Raw genomic sequence first — 19,173 nt, 5'->3', positions numbered from 1 at the left:
GGTACTTACACCTGTGCTAAAGGATTCGTAAACTCAGCAGAGCTGCTGACCTTTAAAATGCATTTAAATACACAAAAGAGTGGGCCCTGAGAGGGGAGGCAGCTAGAAGGCTTCTGGAGGCTTACCCTCAGTCTCTGCCTCCCCAGCTGGAGCTGGTGTGGGAGAAGGCACGGTGGGGACCCAGGGACAGGAGTCAGGCTTGTCACCCAACAATAACAGCATCTACAGTGTCTGCTTGGTCTTCATTGATGACTTTTGAGTACCTTAAAGTACGCTCTAAGTACCATCTCCTTGTAGGTTGCTGTACAGTAAATGGGTGCTGCTCTGTGGGACAATTAAATTAAGTGCTTCTTTTTTTTTTTTTAACATGCTTTTAAAAATCAAGATAATTAAATGGGTGCAAAGACAAAGGTGAAGACTGACCGTGCAGAAACCAGGCCGAAAGAAGTTTCAAGGGAGCACATAAGGGGTCTGAGCTCATTTAAGGAGAGTAATGTAAAAATGTGGTTTAGTGCTAAGCCTAATTTAGCATGCCTGCAGGCTGCTGTGCGCAAAGTGTTCTCAGCCTTCCTCATCATCTCCAGATACAGATTCCTTCCCTCTCTGTGTGCTGCATCTGATGATTTATATAGCCATGTAATGAATCCAATCAGCCTTGTTACCCAACAGCAGACTCTCTTCATGTTTATTAATAGTTTACTGCCCTGTCAGATCGGCAGATTGAGCCGTGCATCCCATGATGCCTGTCCAGCACAATGGAGATGGCAGCAATGTGCACTCTGGGTCCGGAGGAGAGAGGAATGTGAGCAGCCCAGCAGCAGCAGCAGAAACTTTATATCAGATTTGTTGTAATGTGGAACTATACCCAGATACAGTGCTTATATGAGGCCTTTTCCTTCACAAGAATGGGAGGTTTTACAGATTTGGTTCTTGCTGTTTTGGTGTAAGATGATTTTTCTGCCTGAACAGAGGCTGTAGGGTGGCTGGGGCATGAGTTGTACGCATAAGTCACTCTGGCCATCTGGAATTGTGTGAGTTTACCTGGCAACACCACAGCAGCTGAGCACATTGGAAAGCTGAGTGATTGGCTGTTGAACCTTGTACAACAAGTGCATTCAGTGGAATTGTGCTGATCAATTGGCACACCAGTGTAATTTGTTTTAAATAACTTTTTACTGTTCCTAAAGGTTCCATTTTGAAGTTTCTGCTTCTCAGAATGAAAGAGGTGCCAGTGCTCTTTAATTCTTGAACAGACAGGACTAACTCCCAGCAAGAGCCCAATTTTTCTGTGGTCCTTTTAAACACTCCCTGTGCAATACTTTGCCAAACTCCAAAGAATAGAAATAAAAATGGAACATTTTGGCCTTATGGTGGCTGTTTATCAGGAGCAAAACAATTTTCAGACAATAATCAAATCTCCAGGCCCTTTGGAAGCTCAGATACAGCTATTTCTAGGTTGTCACGTGTCTAATTAACATAAGTAGTAACAGTAATACTCCTGGTGATATTCTGCTTCAGCCAAGGCTAGGCTTCCAAGTCTGATAGCTGATCCTTAAGAGTATCTTTACACCCAGCTAATACCTTTGTGGGGTTGGTAAGAATTAATTGGCACAGGTAGTATTTATCTCTGTACAGTGACTTCAGGAAGTAACATTGTACCTCATAGGATCTTTATTTGCAGCCATCTGGGGTTTTAAAAGCCTTGGTATCAAATACTCATTTTAAGCAATTAGGGTTCTAGGAGAGGTTGCAGCATAAAAATGCTGTAAAATATAAGCTTATTTAATTGTTTACAGCTATATTAGGAAAACTGTATAGAAAATGAAAATTTTTGTTTTGCTTTGTTATTTAGAGAATTGCATTTTATATCACCAGAGACATATGCTGGAAGAGTCTTTTTATTCTCCTCAGCTTTGCATGCATCTTTGAAGAAGAAAAGTTGTGTGCAATGAAAAGAGTTTTAATTCTGAATTTCTTCCCCCGCTGTACAGCTGCGGTCGGGGCTCTGCTGGCGCGTGTTCAGGAGTTTGTCTGTTTTCATCCCCTTGCAGCGCACTAATATCTCCCATCTGAAGGGCTGAAATGGAGGCCCTTAGCTCTGTAATTTAGGATTTGATCCGGTGCTAAGGAAACTTCCCCATCCAACCATCCAGGAGCCAGTCTGACAGTCGCTCTCTCGGCACCTGAGCGGGGAGCAAAGGCCCTTTGCAGCTACGCACCCCGCACTCACAGACAGACCAAGATGTGCTACCATCTCCACCCCGGATTTCCCACAGCAGGGTCTAAGATGACTCCATCCTTAAAACAACTTAATCTTGGTGCAGTAACTAAATAACAAAATAGCAGCTCAAGCTGGTGCCTCTGAGGAGGGACCCCAAACAAAGGAAGCCCTGGGCTCTTATACCCTGGCAGTGTAAATGCAGGAAGGTCTGGGGTCGCTGGCTCCTGCCGTGTCTCTGGGTGTCCGGTCACCTGGCCGGGCCACAGGTCCCCAGGCCCTTGGCTGTGCAAAGGGTTGGCAGTTCTGGCCTCTTGGCTCAGGCTCTCATCACACACATCTCAACCTGCAGCTCCACTGCATCTGCTCACCCAGCTTTGGGCACTGAGTGGGTTCCTCTGCTCAAGGTGGTGGTTGTGGTTAATGTTGGCTCATTCAGAGCTGAGTTTTAGTAAAGAGTTGTGTACGCTTTGATAATCCCTGGTAATGGCAAGTAGAATAGGTTCTCTTAAAGCACTGCTGAGGGCTGAATAACTGAGAGTGGAAAGGGTAGGAACAGTGGGAAATGCCTGATATGACTGTAAGAGAGTGGCTGGACTTGTCAGCTTTTGAACTTTCTCGAGCACAGTTTTGATACCCTCTGGTGTTTCTCTTTGTAGCGCTTCCACGTCGCAGTCGGACCATTCCACTCACACCAAATCTGCTTCTGCTTTGTCGTCTGACTCCATCTCCACCTCAGCAGACAACTTCTCTCCAGATTTAAGGGTATGTTTTGTTTAAAAAAAAAATACAAAAATGTGACCTCCTTCAGAGAACATCTTGCTTCTGTAAGTTTGCTATGGTAAAATAATGTCAGTTTTCAGTAATGCCAAAATGTATTTAGCCAAGTTACTGAAAGGACCTGAAGTCAAACAGGTGAAATTGAAGTTTAATCTCTACCATATGATATGCTTCTTTATAAAGTTGTTTTATCTTGAAAAAGCGGACTCTGCAATCCTCACTTGGAGGTGAATTTTCAAAGTTGCTCCATTTTCTTTTAGGTGCTTTAAGTAAGTGAAATCCTCAACCTGTCAGTTGTATATACTTTTTCCTCCTTATGTATGTATGTATGTATGTTATGTGTATGTATATATACATGAGGTGTTCAGTCTTGAGAGCTTCTGCCTGTTTGTAAACACTGAGTCCTTGGAAGTACCTTCTTTCAGAGCAAGATTGTAATCTCTGAGCTGATAAAAATATTCTTCTGTCACAATGAATTGCTCTGACATAAAAAACGTCCAAACAGGGCTCTTTGAAGTCTGCTATTAGATTAGTTAATTATAAATTCAGAGTTCTAATTCGGTGTCACAGGAGTTTTGAAAGCTCTTTGTATGTTTCTCTTATGAAGCCAAGGGGATTTTTGATATATCTTAGCTCTAAAAAAAAAGTCCCTGAGTATAAAACTGTTGGTAGTGGTACCTTGTACCTAGTGGTACAACTTCTGCATTTCTCAGCTGTGGTTGAGAATCTTTGTAAAATGTAAACACAGTGAAATTGCATAAAAATCTCTGAGTACAAAGCTAATTCCTTTGACAAGCATGGTGATTTTTCATCCCGTGAGTGCTTTCTCAGTCATCCATAATTAATAACTGAGAGTCCACCTGTTCATGACAAGTATATGAATGTTTCTTTCTAAAGGCAGCTTATTAGCCAATTTTAAGCTAAGATTTGGAAATTAATCAGTAGTTTATGTGCATTCTATGATAGTTTGCACCTTTTGCCTATGGATACAAATAGTTATCTTCTGAACACGCCTGGGTGTGGAAATTTGTAATATGTCTGAAGTTGTCCCTCTGTGAAGTTAGGGTATTCAGTCACTCTAACATGCAGGAAATATCATTTTTAGGCTGAGGCTAAGTGGCTTGTTGGTATGAATAAAATTGCAAATTCTGCTACAGCTGTAACTGTATAATCTTATGTTATATATATGATATTATAAAAAAAAATAAACTTCTTACTTAACTTACTTTCTTTTTTTTTACTGAAGTTTGCATATGTGGAATTATTTTTTCAGTTTTGATGTCCAAGTCATCTTCTCACAGTTTTTGTGACACTTGAAGACTACCTTTAGAAGTAGAGGCCAAGCCAATATTTCCTTTTTACAACTGAAGTTGTCATCCCTTCTGGTAGTTAAGATGGTTCAACATGTTTTCTTTGCCATCCCGATTGTGTCTTGTGACTCTTTCCTCCCTTTTGTCACCTTATCTGTGTGAACTGTAAGCTGTCTGGGCAGGGATTCCAGCTCTCCTCAGCTTTTCTGGTTTCCCATTCAACAGTGTGTCTGTACTCACTAGCAATGAAAAACAGTGTCCACAGAGGAATGTTCACTTAGCTGCACGAGAGATTTTTTTTGAGCAGAAGATGCCTGTGTGTTCCTGGAGGCCATTAGGAGCCCATAATTTCATGCTGTGCCACAGTTCCTATAATATGCAGGAGAGATTTCTTCACAGCCTGCCTGCTTTTTTAATTTCTAAGCCATCTAAAGTTCTGCCTTGGTTGGAACAAATGCAGCTCCCCTTTCATTTTAGAGTAATTTTTCAGGAGAGATGGTAAAGCAGAGGACTGCTTATTTACCGTAGTGTCACTGCAGGCTGAGTGTGAGCATCTGCTTCTGCTGGCTTCTTGCTCTTCACCTGCATCAACACTGTGTATGGATAATTTGGCACATGTCTTCTGTGCTTCACCTAAAGCTTACTCTTGCAGAGGTGCTGTGAGTGGCTGCAGTGCACCTGTGTAGCTGTAAACCTGGGCCATTCCTTTACACTCCAGTGGCTGCCTGTCAGTGGTAGGCAGACCTGGAGAAAATGCATTCCCATGCTCTTACTTGTATTAGAGTATAGGGAGAAAGAGACAGTTTCCACTGCTACAGATTGACTTAATTCTCCTCGAGGAACTCATGCATTCATCATTTCACTCCTCATTCCTGGGAGTGTCTTATGCTGGAGAGCAGTTCTTGGGGGTCAGATGATCTGTTCTGTACCTGTGTACAGCCTGTCATTCTGGTATTGCCAGTGCAACTGCAGACCCACCATCTGCCCTCTAATCATCACTGTCAGTGCTGGTGTGTTACTGTTTGCTCCCTGGGCTTGCTCTTGCAGCCTGGTGCCAGCTCCCAAAGGGAACAGTTGTTATGAGTGATGGCCAGCTAATGCTGTTTCTTTCAGGTCTTAAGTTGAGGACAATGGAGATTCTTTCCCTTGTCATTCTTTGTCTGGGTTTCTTTGAATTGACATCTCTGTGATTGTTCCACAAGTTTTGAAAGTCAGTTCTATGAGAGATCTTTTTAAGGTCCTCATTATTTTTGCTGTTTTCTTTGAACTTTCTGAGACGTGCCCTTGCCTTGGATATTGCAGATGAGGCAGTACCATTAACTGATGCAGTGGCACGAGCATGTTCTCTGCTCTAGCTCTTTCCTTACATGTCTGAGTATCTTGTGCAGCTTTCATTGGCACAAGACAGCATGAATTCCCAAGTGTCACTTGGATTTGACTACTCAGGTACTGAGATTTGAGCTAAGCATCTCACTACTGTGGAACCAAAAGAGGTCCCATTTTGTTCCTGAAAGAATGTAAGAGAACAAGCCCTAAAGAGGGAACTGATGCATTTTGTGGTAACTCTGTGGTATGGGTGGCAAGTGCCTGGGCTATGCAATGTTCTCACAGGAAGGTGTTGCATCAGTTAGCTTTAAGAGGCTGAAAATAAACTTTTCAAGATTTTAATGTGGATATGCCAGTTATGGGATTATTCTCTTGTTGTGTGTTTAAATTTTCCCTGCACAGAATTGCTATGTGGATTCATCACCACTCCTACCTCTATTTGGTCTCTGCCTCTGCGTGTGCATTGGCTCAAATTTAGGAATTAAATTTCTGTGACGATGGAAAAACACTTTGTGATAGCTACAATTAGCACTCTCTTTTTCTGTGGGGAATTTTTAGAAGAATAGTGGGCGTCCATTGGGAGGAGGGAACCAGGGGAAGGACCCACCTAATTTCTTGCAGTCTGTGCCTGCAGTTTTCTTTTGGAGTGCAGTTAACACTCTGTGTGTGCACGCACATGTGTGTAATGAGGTAAATGAGACAGCCACTAGGGATGCCTACTGAATGCATGTGCAGTTATTTTTCCTAAATCTTTCTCCAAAGTATTTAATAATGACCTTTATGAAGGTTTGTTGTTGTTTTTTTTTTTTTTTTTTTTAATGTATATTGAGCATGTCGGTATCTGGAACTGAGATTAAATTGCCTTTCCAGTAGAAAGTTTACAGAATTTTCACTTCATAAACTAACTCTAAATAACTTTTGGCTGCTTCAGTTAGTTTCATATGGAAAAAAAAAAAAAAAAGAAAAAAAAAAAAACAAAAAGAAAAAGAAACAGCAAACCAAAACCCCAACAGAAACGCAACAAAGCACTCTTAGGTTCTCCTTCCACCCCCTTCCTGATCTTAAATCCAAAACAGTTTAGAATTGATTTAGGGTATATATATCTTGGAGGGATTTTTTAGCAAATACCCTGCCATATGTTTTAACATAAGTTATAGGTCAGGCAAGAACAGAATTGAAGTAGTTGGAAGTGAAAATGGATTTGGAAATCCATAGATACTTTGTAATTTGGGTTGAGATGTTAAAAACACCTTAAAGCCAACTTTACCAGAGGGATTGGAGTGTATAAATAGCAGTTACAGATCTGGGAAGTTGGTGGTTAATAAAATACAGTGAGTTTCTTGCTCCTAAGTCCTGTAGGCAGTATTTTCTCCTGTGCAAATGAGGAGACATGTCTGTGCATTTTATAGTACTTAAGTCTTCTTGCTGATGCTCTATCTTTTATCAGTAGGGATTTTCATTTTTAGGTAGCTGTTGCTTTATAGGATAATGCCTGAAGCTTACCATGTTCAAAGCTTTGAAATGGCTCTTATAAAAGGTTGGATCCTGTTCATTTGCAGTTGAGAAGCAGTGGATAAAGCCCTAGAGCCTGCTACCACTTCCCTTAAGAGCAGTACCTTTGCCTGATCATTTGTTAAGGCCTATTGTGTTTGCTTTTGGATTGCATGCAGCAAAAGCTTAAGCCAAACTCATATGTTGTTTTGTTTATATTGCTTCTTGCACCTAGAAAGAAGGAAACTGCAGCAGATCTGTGTCACCTGCCTAGTTGTGCAGCCTTCAGAAAAAGTGGTTTAAATTTTTGTTGTTAGCATTGCTGTTGTGACCACTAAACTGTTCTGCCCTTTAAGGGCAACGAGATCCACAGCTCCTGATACTCCTCTGACTCCAGACAAAACAAGCATATGACCATTCATGACTGTTTGTTCCCTACATAATGATTTTCTTTAATATACAAGAAATTGGTGGATTTACAGTAAGTAGGTTAATGCATGAGATGCAAGAATATTGTTGTAGCATTCCCAGGACTTGAAGGTTAGAAATGGGAAGAAACAGAGTGGCTTGTAACTTTAATTTGTTCTCGATTATGTGTATGGTTAAAGACTGTAGACAAGCCCATGTGGTTTATTTTGTAAGATACATAACTGGTGCATGACAAAAGGTGTATGAAGGAGTATTTCCTTCCAAGACAGTAAATGGATACTGTTGCTGTTTCCTTAGGTTTCCTGGATTAAATCTGTTTGGGCAAGTCTGCATTGAAGCTAGCCAACCACAATTCCTTTGCATTCAGTAGATCATTTATGATCTGATCTATCTCAGCTTTAAGGATATGTCCATGTTAGGTGAGAATGTAGTGGAGTTGAGCTAGAGAAGTCCTTGGTGCAGATGTTGAGAGCGTACTTTGAGGGGCAGCAAGTGATTTCTGTGGATCCGAGCTTTAACTGGACTCAAGTAAATGTGCAGTTTTATCTGCTTTGAGGACCTAATGTATTTCTCTTCTGACTGTGGAGAGAGTGCAGAGTAGTATCTCCAGATACAGACTTGTAAAATAGAGGTAAATCCTGTCCCTCAGATGATATTGGGCAGGATTGATTGAGATGCCAGTCACTGACTTTGCCACCTTTGCTTTACTCTAGCTTTAGTGCCAAGTAGCTTAGACTAGCTTTTTGCAGGACACGTATATTGTTAGTAGAAAAACATATTGAAGAAAGATGTGATTCCCCCCCTCCATGCTTTGCTGTAAATCACTAAAACTAGCCTCAGTGAGCTTTTCCATTACTATCTCCCTGCCAATGCAGGAAGTGTGTCAGGCTTTGGTTATGTGTAACACATGTTCAACAAGAGCTGGGTTTAGAGAGTGACATAACGTTTTAAACTCTGAGCACTCATTTAAGCAATGTTTTTCAGTTTTGATTTTAAGGGACTTTTCAGTCAGTGAGTGATGCTAGCTTGGAAGCACTAAATCATGACAAAATCTCTGCCTAAGCTCCTCCATGCTGTTTGAAGACCTTCGGCCCTGCCAGTCAGCTCCGTGATAATATATGGAGATAAATATTCCTGTTTCAGACTAGCCCTTGACTCTTTGCATGAGGCTGCCTGCAAGCAGCAGTTGTTCATAGCAAATGCAAAGATGTCTTCCATGCTGGGAGCTTTCCTTCCCGGTGCACTGGACTGTGACTGCTATTAAGTTACAGACTGTATTGCACAAGCCACAGATGGTGAACATAATTGACCTGTGGTCACAAAACACTTGGCTAGATGTGAGCTAGTGATGCAGCAGTGAAACTGAATAAACTGTTCTTTTTACTGTCACTGTATGAAGACTTGACTGTGTATTTCTCTGCATCATTGCTTGGTTCTGTTCTCACATGGAGGTGCACTTCACGTTTTCATGTGTCTGTACAGGAGTGGAAGCTATGCAGGCAGAAGTGGCCTTCACCTGACCTGCCAGTTGTATTTCCGTAGGTCCCTTTGTACACAGGGATAAAGTCCAAGGGCCAAATCCAAGAACAGGCAGTGCTTTCTGTTATCAAAGGTGTCAAACAGAGGGACTTTAAGAGCAGCGGAAGAGAAGTAAGAAAGTGTTACAGGGAAACATATTTTAACTATCTCGAAATTCTGATTTTGACCATACGAATTGCATTTGTGTGCCTGGGGAAAATGGGCTTCTTTTCTTTGGAGCATTAAGCTGTTGATGAACAAAGGCACAAAGGACTGGCTCTAGAGAATGAATGATGCTCTTGTCCATAAGCATGGTCATATCAGGACAGCCCTGTCAGTGACTGGAATTTAGCCCCTGTCACATTTTTCAAGAACTCCAGTTTATAGTAAGTGCTGCATATTTCATAAGAATTATAGTAATTTTCATTTTGAAATATCCCAAGAGATGGAAGATCTTGATTCCCTCCTTGCACCTCTCCCCAGTAAGTCCTTTTTGCACCTCCCCCTTTCAAGGAAACAAACCCACAGAGTAGCCAACCTCTGGGTTGCAAAATATTGATTTCATGCAAATTAGGGAAAAAAGCCAGATGCAGTCAGTCTTCTGTCTCCTTTACATGGAAATAATACTCCCTTAAGTGCTCATCTAGTTAGAAAACAGCAAAGACAGCAAACATTGCTAATTTTTCCTATATAGAGGTACCTAAAGGCTTGAATGTGGAGTAACGCACAGAAATCTCTGGAAGCATTTATGATTGCCATCTATTAGGAATGGAAAGCTAAGGAGAATGAGCAAATGGCCTTCATATGTTCTCAAAAATATTTTCATCTCTTCCTAATTGACTGCCATATTTGTCCTAGCTACAATGTGCAAGAATGCTCTTTTTATTGAGTAAAACCAGGTAAGAGGTGGCTTCCCCCCCTGCCCCCTGTTAGTTATAGTTTTGTAAACTGAAGGACAGATCAGGCAGGAATGAACAGGCATGGTATTTAAAGGGAGTACATGGATTTGTGATTGCATGCAGTGCCTGCCAAGATTTGATTTTCTGTAGATGTTTTTGCACGGAATGAAACATCTTTGTTCTCTTCTGTATGATTGTTTGCTCATTATAAATATATAATTATATGTATCAAACTCAAAAGTGAAAATCTTAGTAATGGAGGCAGTATTCTGTGACTTATTTTACTTGGTAGAATTTATAACCCTGGTTTTGGTCAGAGTGTTTTTCTGTCACTTAAGACTATTGATATGAAATTCACTGAACTAGTTTAATGGTTTCCTTGAAACTTTTAATCTTCTTTTTGCATGTAAGTTGTTTGTTAAACAAAATTCAGTAAAAATAAAGGATAGAGTCAAGCTAATGTGCTGTCCAAAGTTTTTGAGCAGCCCATGCAGAACAGAGGCATTGTGGTTTGAGACGTATGTGGAACCCTTGGCAGTGAAGAAGGTTTTGTATTAAAAAATGTTGGACTTGTCTGAATAGATAATATCTGCAACCTTCTGTGCCAGGGAGCGTTGCTGAGTTGAGTCAATGACGACTTTCTGTCAGAGCCTAATGAGAGAATTGTCTTGAGGCACCAAGCCATACAAACTTGAAGAGACAAGCCAGCCATGGTTGAACGAGTGGCCCTCAACAATGTGTTCCTTTGAGCTTCTAAGTTTTGCCTTGCAGTTGTGCAGTGAGGGCCCAGGAGATTCACCAGCCCAGGGAACCCAGAGAGGCTGTTCTTTGTCACTGGACATTCGTGTCTGAGTGGAGAAGAACATCATAGAAAAAACAAAGCAGAAAACCCCAGGGAAGCACTGCATGGTGGCTGCTTCCTCCTGCAGAAGAGTCTCTTTATAGTACTTTAGGGACTGTATTTCTTTTTTTTAAATACAATAACCTTCAGCTTCTTTTTAAAGATTTTCAAGACAGTGGTAAGTAAGCAAGTGATTTTTCAAGGACTTTTATGCTTTCTCAAAACATATATGGTAGGCAGAGATCACAGTTTGTGATTTGTTTTTTTTTAGTTGTGTCGGGAAGGAGTAGTTAAAAGCAGTTGCAGTGTACTTTGTATGTTATTACTGTCTTTAGAGTAGTGTAATACATGATCTGTTGTCAGAACATTTTTGATAACTTAAGAACTTCTTGTGTTTTGTTTTTTTTAATGAGCTAGGAGGCTGCCTTTGGCCAAGTGCTCTCTTAGGAGCTGAATGGGCTTGGTGTGGTCTTTTGACGGTATATTTGATTCTTTGTGTACTCTCCTGAAATGGTCCATGTGTCCATGGTGTTTTGTCTTTTACCCTATGAACTTTTAATATCCCAAAGGAATAAGACATAAAGCATTTCCCTGCAGTTAATATCTTGCAGCTCTGAATGTCTCTAACATAGTTTTTCAAGCCATCTGGTCATAATCCTCAGAAAAGTCCCTGTGCCTCAGTCAGGCAGAGATATTTCTGTTCTTTCCCATAGTCTTTCTCCTGTGGTATTCTTGATGATTCAAAAATAATCAACAAAGTCCATTTACTTGCTTGATTTATGTTTTATTGCATTTCCAGTAGGATTCTTAGCACACAAATCTTCTCCAAGTACACTTGAAATAGCCATAAATGGCAGCTGAAATTCTCCTCAGTGTAGTGCAGTGTTTGCAGTCAAGTAAGCATGGCTTCTGTTCCATGGTCCTGATGGTTGAGCACTGAGAGGACAGAAGCACCTTAGCAGTGAAATGCTGGAAAAAATGTGCCCTTTTTTCCTGTTGTAAGAAATGTTTCATTTAGAGAAGAAACCTGTCCACCTGTGAAAAACTGTCCTACAGAAGCATACTCATCTTGTTTCTGCACAGATCTGTGTCAGTTCTGCATCCTCTGTCAATGTCAGCTGGACAGAATTAGACCACTGTGGGGATTTTTTTCTGGCATGAATGCAAAGAGCTTCTCTGTTTTGTTTCAGACATTTTTACACCATCACTGGAATAATGATAAATCTTGATGCACCTGCTGTAGTGTCACTGTCCTTCATTGATTGACTGGTGGGAACAGCCATGAAACAGGAAAAGGATGGAGTGGTAGGGCAATTCAGGGGAAGGAATAGGTGAACGTGGTTTGAAACCCCCCCAAAAGGCATTTAAAGCAGAGAAGTATTAGTTATGTAAGTGTATATGTTTTGCTATTAATTTACAAATAAAGTAACTAAGTTAATCAAATATGTAAAAGTAATCCTATGGCTAAGTCTTTGCAGGAAGGCTGACTTCCCTTATGTGGGTCTTTGTGACAGCAGACAAGAGCCATCTCTGACACAAAAGCTGTCTTTTATACCTCAGCTAAGACAACCTGTCTTACAGGCTTTGGAGTCATGCTGTTTTAAATCAAGTCCATGCAGTATTTGTATCTGATTCGGGTTCATTCCCTGCTGCCTCTCAGCACACAGCACATTTGTACTTCTCTGAAAACATAGGATAGAATTGCTCAGTTGTTTGGGAATGTCCAGTAGATTGGGTTTTGCTGTGCTGACCACAAGGAAGGACCAGAATTGGGATTTGCCCTTCCAGATCTGCACTGACATTCCTTTACCCAGTTCTTAGCCTTCAGTGGGAGGAAGGGTACTTATCCTAAAGGTGCATCTCCTAGGTATCCTTCTTTCCACTGACTGCTACACAGTGCCTAGGGGGATCAGCACAGATCTCCAGTTTCAGGTGAAATCATATTTCTGCAGCTTACTGACTACACTGCCTGTAAAGTTGCAAAAATGGTGATTAAGGAGGGCATTTAATAATTTTCCATTTCTTGAGACAAAGACATTAAAAAAAAAAGGGAGCAAAGGAAAGTTTAGATATGTTAAGTACAACCAGAATATTCCCAGGTAGTCCTTTAAGTGTAAAGTATCAGAGAGATATTTTCCTATAGGAGATTAAACCTCTTACTTGGCTTTTGAGTTTCAATTCCATATTTGAAAAGATAGATTTTTTTAAACACTACTCATTCTCTCTGTGTGTTTTTGTACACGTACAACATGTGCATTCATGTCCCTTCAGCATGTCTTTCAGCTGTTGCTGCTGACCAGTGCGTGCTCACAAGGTAGACAGAGAAATGCCAAATCTGAGTTCAGGGGCTGCAGAAACAAGGGGACTTGGTGTGTGTATAATATTTGTCTGTGCAGGCAGGTTGTATGTGTTTATGTCAAGGGACCAGTTAAGTGACCGCCCTCCTGCTGTAGGAAACAAAACAGGACTGTGTAGCTGGAACAAAGGCAGTTCCCAGCTTGGAGAGTTTGTCTTCTCAGTAGATGGAGCAGACATGGGGAGAGGTTTTGGGGAAAGGAGTAATGCAGGAGCAAGGTGTTCATGCTGTCGGATTGAACGTGTCAAACCAGTGCTGTGGCTTTATGCACAACTCTGTTCAAAATGTGCAAAGTGACTTGGAGTGTGTAGGAGGTTACCAAGGAGAGATTAACTCAGAGGAAAGGAAAAAAATTACAAAAAAGGGTACATTTTAATATTGTCTAAGCCAAAAAAGATTCCTTTTGCTCATTTTTATTGTGATTCAGGATAGAATAATCTTTGCAGACTTATGAAAACTGTTACACAACAATTTGGTAACATAAGCCTCTCTCCCCTTAAGTTGTGTAAAGCCAAACAATCTGACCTTTGTGGGTTTCAGGACTCAAACATTCAGGAGAAAGTTACAAAAGAATAACTGGTAGATGGCTAGAAGAGACCTCAGGTGCTCTCCTCATGCATCTTCATTATCAGGAGGCTTGTGCAGTGTCCAGGGATAAAATTACTCTCTCCCTGGTTGGTTCTAGCTGCTCCCTCTCTCCTGCCTGGGTTTTGCTTGCCTTCACTCCTGCAGTCACACTCTAAGCTAGTCCTGGCAAAATGATCCAGGTTATGGGAAAACTTCCATTATAAAAGTCATAAAGCGGACCCTGGGCATCTTGAGTGAGCTGGACACTGAAGCAGTGACAGGAGGAGGCAGCCCTGGCTTGGCCTCCGGCAGCCCAGGACGGGGATTGTCAGCCCGGCTGTGCAGCATCGCTGGTAGGCAAGCGCCTCCCCAGGCAGTACAGCAGGAAAGCACATCGGCTGTTTCCTTCATGGTCAGAAAGCAAACTCAGAATTTAGGGTGTCATGTACCCTCTCAGATCTTTGTAGAACAGTGTTCAGTGGTGCACAGAGCTCTAAGACCTGTGCATAGAGTGTGCTTGCCATTCCACTCTGTACCACCCCTGTTGGCAGCAGCTGCTCAGGATGAGCTGTGTGCACAAATTGTGCAGGAACATCGTCCAGGAGAGGGATTTTTGTAGCAGCATGCTGGCTGCTGTGTTAGGAGGCAGTGTGAACATGTGGTTGGAGACACTTGCCAGAACTGCAGTACCCTGAAGCACAGCAGTCTTACCTTTTTAGCAGGTCCTAAATATCTTTCCCTGACCCCATACAGGCAAGCAAAGGAGATCATGATTTCGTTGCTTAGATCTTGAGGTTACCTCAACAGAACTGCAGTTCCCCTGCGTTGGGGGCAGTAGTTGGGAGGGCATGAGAGAGCTCTGCACCTTCAGCTAGGCATGACTGCTGGAGCTTACACAAGGTGGGATCCTGGAGTAGAGAAGTGGTTGTTGAATGTAGCAGTGTGGGTTTGTTCTGCCAAGTTGCTGCTTGAGCAGAGGACAAAGGTAGGTGGTGGCACAAAATCCTCACACCCTCTGAGCTGAGCCAGGACGTGTGTTTAGGTTCTAAGGTACTCCCATTCTCAGTCTCTTAGCTGTTTCATCTAGAGAGAGAGCTGCTGACAGGTGGGATGGGTACATGATGTTACTTGGTAAAAGAAGACAGAAATAAAGGCTGTTCTGGTGTGTAACAGGACTTCATTCCTCCAGAGATTCAGTTACCAGGCATAACATTTTTGTGGGGAGAAGATAATGAAGACCTGGTTCAGCTTAGAGGCAAGGCAGAGTATTCCATTGGTTTTTGGTCATTGTATATGTTTCTTACAGAAACCATCTTAGTGATGACTGTGACAGAAGGAGCCATGTGAAACTCTGTCATTGTGGTTGTATTCCTAAGTAATAATGATTTGCCCAGCTCTGGCGTGTTCTGCATTGCAGATACCGAAGAATTCTTTGGTTTTAGTCCCACTGAACAATTTCAAAGGCTGAGGCACACGGAGGTGGCACATTTCAGCTGCAGGCATATGTGGTACCTGCCTGAGTAGCATTTATGTAGCAGCAGCTGCTGTCCCCCCTGCAGCCAGGCTGCCACAGTCGTGTCCCTGGCTCCATTCCCTGCTTCCTTGCCTTATTGGTGCTCTTAATTTAATTTTGTAAGGTTTGCAGAGGGCTAAATTTGGGCCCATAAGTGTTATTTTTAGAGTCTTGAAAATAGGCTAATGTACAAAAAAAGATTTTTCTCACAGTTTAATGAACCGTTTTTGGATTTTGAGGGGGAGAGGAGAATTGGCAGTAAGATGGAAGGGCTTTTCATGTCACCTCCTTAGTCATATAAGGCGCAAAGGGCCCATTTATGACACTGACGTCATCTCAGAGCTTCATGTGCTTTGTCCCATACCATTCTTTCTCCTTGATCTGTTTCCAAAACTCCTCTTCTCTTATCCACCCACTTTTCTTACCTGCTGGTGGTCCCTGTCCTTGGCTGGTGCTGCATATGTCTTCTCCTGTCTGCTGCTTGCATTTTCAGCCCCACACAGAGTGTATTTCTCTGAATCAATTTTAAGGAGCCATTGATGGAAGTGTGTTTCAGGAAAATGCCTACCATTCATTTCTTGGTTTCTGCCAGGTTGGGTTTCAAGTGCCCAACTAGAGGCTCATTCAAAATCTATTGCTGAGTAGACAGTGCAATGACTGGCACAACAGAGAGAAGTGTTTGTCCTGGGCTTGCTGACCATGTCTGTCTCAGCCTCGTGGAAAGGATGGCAGTTTTCCAGGGGTTATATGCTTGTACCTTTGAAATCACCATGGAGTCAGTGCTTTGTTACCTGAGACAGGTACTGTGCTGAAGTCACTTGAGGGGTGGTGAAAATGAGTTTAGTCCGCAAGACTGTAGCAAAAACCCCCCAAAATAGTAAGAGGGGAGGCAAGGAGGCCGACCTTGAGGTGCTGTGCTTCCAGGAAGCCAGCCATCTGCTGCCCTGGGTTAAAGTGAGCACAGGTTTGGATTGTTAACCCGTTCCTCTGATCCTGGGGACATTTCAGAGAAGTGTGAGTGAGCAGATGGATTTTATTAGACCTAGAAGAGACACTTTTTAAATTGAAAATGCTTTCAACCTTGTCTTCAGAGAATGATGGTGACATGGAGGTCCTTGTCTTTCATACAGCTAGCCTATTCCCTCCTTCTCTCTCCCACTTGCAGGACAGGGTTTAAAACCCACCTGAGCAGCACCCACCTCTGCCACCTCAGCAGATGTTTGTCATACCGAGTGCTTTCTATGTGTCTTACTTCATATTTGTTTTGGCTTGAGATAGAACCCAGTTTCCCAAATGTTTACTGCTGGACGTGCTCCCGCTGACATCTGCAGGAGAGCAGTGAGTCCAGCTGTTGACCCAAGTGATCCTGGCAGCAGCTGCTGCCCGTGTGGGGTAGGGACCTTCTCAAAGAAGCTGTGATCATGTTCTGAATGCAGAGTGTATTTTCACTCATGTCCTTCCAAGATAAAAGGCCAAAAAGATGACCACCACTTATGGGCTAATTAGCCAGAAGCTTCCATCTCATTTATCATAATCCAGATGTTACCCTGCTAATTTCAGGGCTGTTACTCAAGCGCAAAATTGGACGCACAGGAGTTGAGAGTGGGTCTACATCACAGGCTTTTGTCAGGGAGGCCCTCAGTCAGGGCTTTGATGGGGTGTGTGATCTTTGGCCAACACAGCTGTGCTGAAAATAAGTCCTCAACATTGATTTCTGCTCATTATACCAGCAAAACCTTATTTTTACTGATGTTGCTGATGTGGGGGAAGAGAAGCTTCCTTGCAAGTTGCTGCCAGTGTGAGTTCTGTCAGTGGTGACCTCTCCTTACTCATCCTGTGGACCCCAGCCCAACTGCTCTGACAGCCTCCCTGGTAAAACCTGATCTAAGTGGGTGCAGTTGCGAGGTTTCTGTTAGGAAGCCAGGACTGTACTTGTTTTTATTATTAATTTTTTTAAAGAGTCTTTTGAATGCATTTTTTAAAATGTACATCTTGTTCTCAAGAAGGCTTTGATCTTGTTAATCTTTTCATCTATGCATCAATCTGTTGTGTGAAAATGCTGGAATGTGCTCTTATTGTGGCAAGGGCTTTCTTTGGGTTTGTTTCCAATTTTTTTGCATAGTTTAGGGAATTTTTCTTCCCTGAGGCTCTCCCTCTGGCTTGATCCTACATGAAAGTTGACCACAGACATGTCAGGTTCTAGAATGCTACTTTAGGCTATGTCTTTGAATTTTCTTTGCAGGGATTTCCTGATACCAATTTGAAGCAATTTTTTCCTTGCATTATGATAAAAAAAAAATTTTTTTGGGTGAGCCTGCACATTCAGCGGTGAGCAGCAGCGAGCTCCCTCTGCCTTTCTTCAGCAGGTGGGACACACACCAACCCTGAACTCAAAGTTTTGTGGTTGCTGTAGCATGAAGCAGAGTCTGGACTAACTTACCTGCTCCCTGTCTGTTTTAAGAGGTTGAGCAAATTCTACTGCTGAGGTTGTGGTCATTTGTCCAGTTCGAGACAGGGACAACAAGATTAAATCCATCTACATTTGGCCACACAGACTTAGCCTTAACCTTGATCACTTATATTTGCATTTCTCTCCTAGTTCTTATAGATTTAGACCCCAGGTTATGCTTTCCTAGTTACAGCCATGCTTTCCTCAAATGTCCATCTGCCCATGATAGCATCTGTTCTTGTGAAAACCTTTGTGTAAATGCAGTCATAGGTCTGAGAAGTCATGCTCTGTGGTATAACATGAACCCAAAGGAAAGTGAAGAAGGGGTCATTTGGCAGCCAAAAATAAAGAAATCAAAACTGTACCTCCTATACATACCTGTCAAAATAGTACCTTTGTAACTGAGTCAAGTCAGGACTTTTGCAGCTGTGGGACCCTCACTGAGCACAGTGGAGTGACCGACCAAAGTGTCCTTTTCAGTTTTCCTCAGTGTAAACTAGAAATTGCTCTGCTGTATATTGATGTCATTGTAGTAATCAGTGATCACTTCAGCTGGGAAGGGAACTGATTAATTTGGCTCTGTCCATAACTGTGCAGGAATTTGACTTGTGAAAGTGGCCTGGGCAAGAGGAGTTTGGAGCATGAAAGGACACCTTGGAAGTGTGCTGCCAAAGTACAGAGCCTGGTGTTGTCCTCTGAAGAGACCCTAGGCAGTACTTCAAGATCTTTGAATATTTGTTGTCCTTGATACTGTTGACCTGTAAGTGTAAACTTCTTGGTTTATGAAAACATAATGAATTTCTGTTTGTACTTGTATCTTTTGCCTAGGTGCTGAGAGAGGCAAATAAATTGGCTGAAATGGAAGAGCCACCTTTGCTGCCAGGGGAAACCATCAAAGACATGGGTACGTGAAGAGGAAATTCCTTATTGTTTGCTGACAGTAGAATATCCATGGAGTAAAATATCCTGGTGTTAACTGACCAACAACAGCACATTGCAGATGTTTTGGGAACCATGATGAGATTGTTTCATTAATTGAGCAATTGCACAGCACATGGGCCAAGGTAACTGTGTCTTCTTTTAGCAGTAGCAAGTACAAAGCAATTCAACGCTCTTGCCGTGAGTGATGGGGTGTGAGTTGTACAGCTCTGCATTTGCTGCCTCCTGAGAGGACATGGATCAACTGTTTCAGTTTGTCCTTGCCACAGGGTAACTTCCTAGGCTGACACAGCACAATTATGTGTCAAATCTCTGTCATGGGCTCTAGGAAAGGATACACTGCTTCTGCAGGGACTTTACTGTGATGGGGGATGGGTTTTTTCTTTTTTCATCCAGACGTTCTGATGTGCCTCAGATTTGCTGATGCACTCCGTTCTGAAGGCTTGAGTAAGCCTCTTGATTAATTTTCTGTGAAAGATTTTGCATTTGCTTTTTTAACATGTTGCCTTCCTCTTAAAGTGGTAAGGAAGAGTGCAA

At 42.2% G+C, this 19,173-nt stretch overlaps 1 protein-coding gene across 1 annotated transcript in view; it reads left to right on the top strand.

The window, feature by feature from the left end:
• Window positions 1-19,173, top strand: part of MTMR2 (myotubularin related protein 2) — a 62,630-nt gene that overhangs the window by 18,711 nt on the left and 24,746 nt on the right. The window contains exons 2-3 of the mRNA XM_059493557.1: window positions 2,878-2,983; window positions 18,526-18,601. Coding sequence (XP_059349540.1) covers window positions 2,878-2,983; window positions 18,526-18,601 — 182 coding nt within the window. The remainder of the gene's footprint in view (window positions 1-2,877; window positions 2,984-18,525; window positions 18,602-19,173) is intronic.

The sequence above is a fragment of the Ammospiza nelsoni genome, chromosome 2 (assembly GCF_027579445.1).
Source record: "Ammospiza nelsoni isolate bAmmNel1 chromosome 2, bAmmNel1.pri, whole genome shotgun sequence".
NCBI classification, from domain to species: Eukaryota; Metazoa; Chordata; class Aves; order Passeriformes; family Passerellidae; genus Ammospiza; species Ammospiza nelsoni.
Note: the sequence above shows the minus strand (reverse complement) of the source record. Positions and strands in the feature narration are given on the sequence as shown.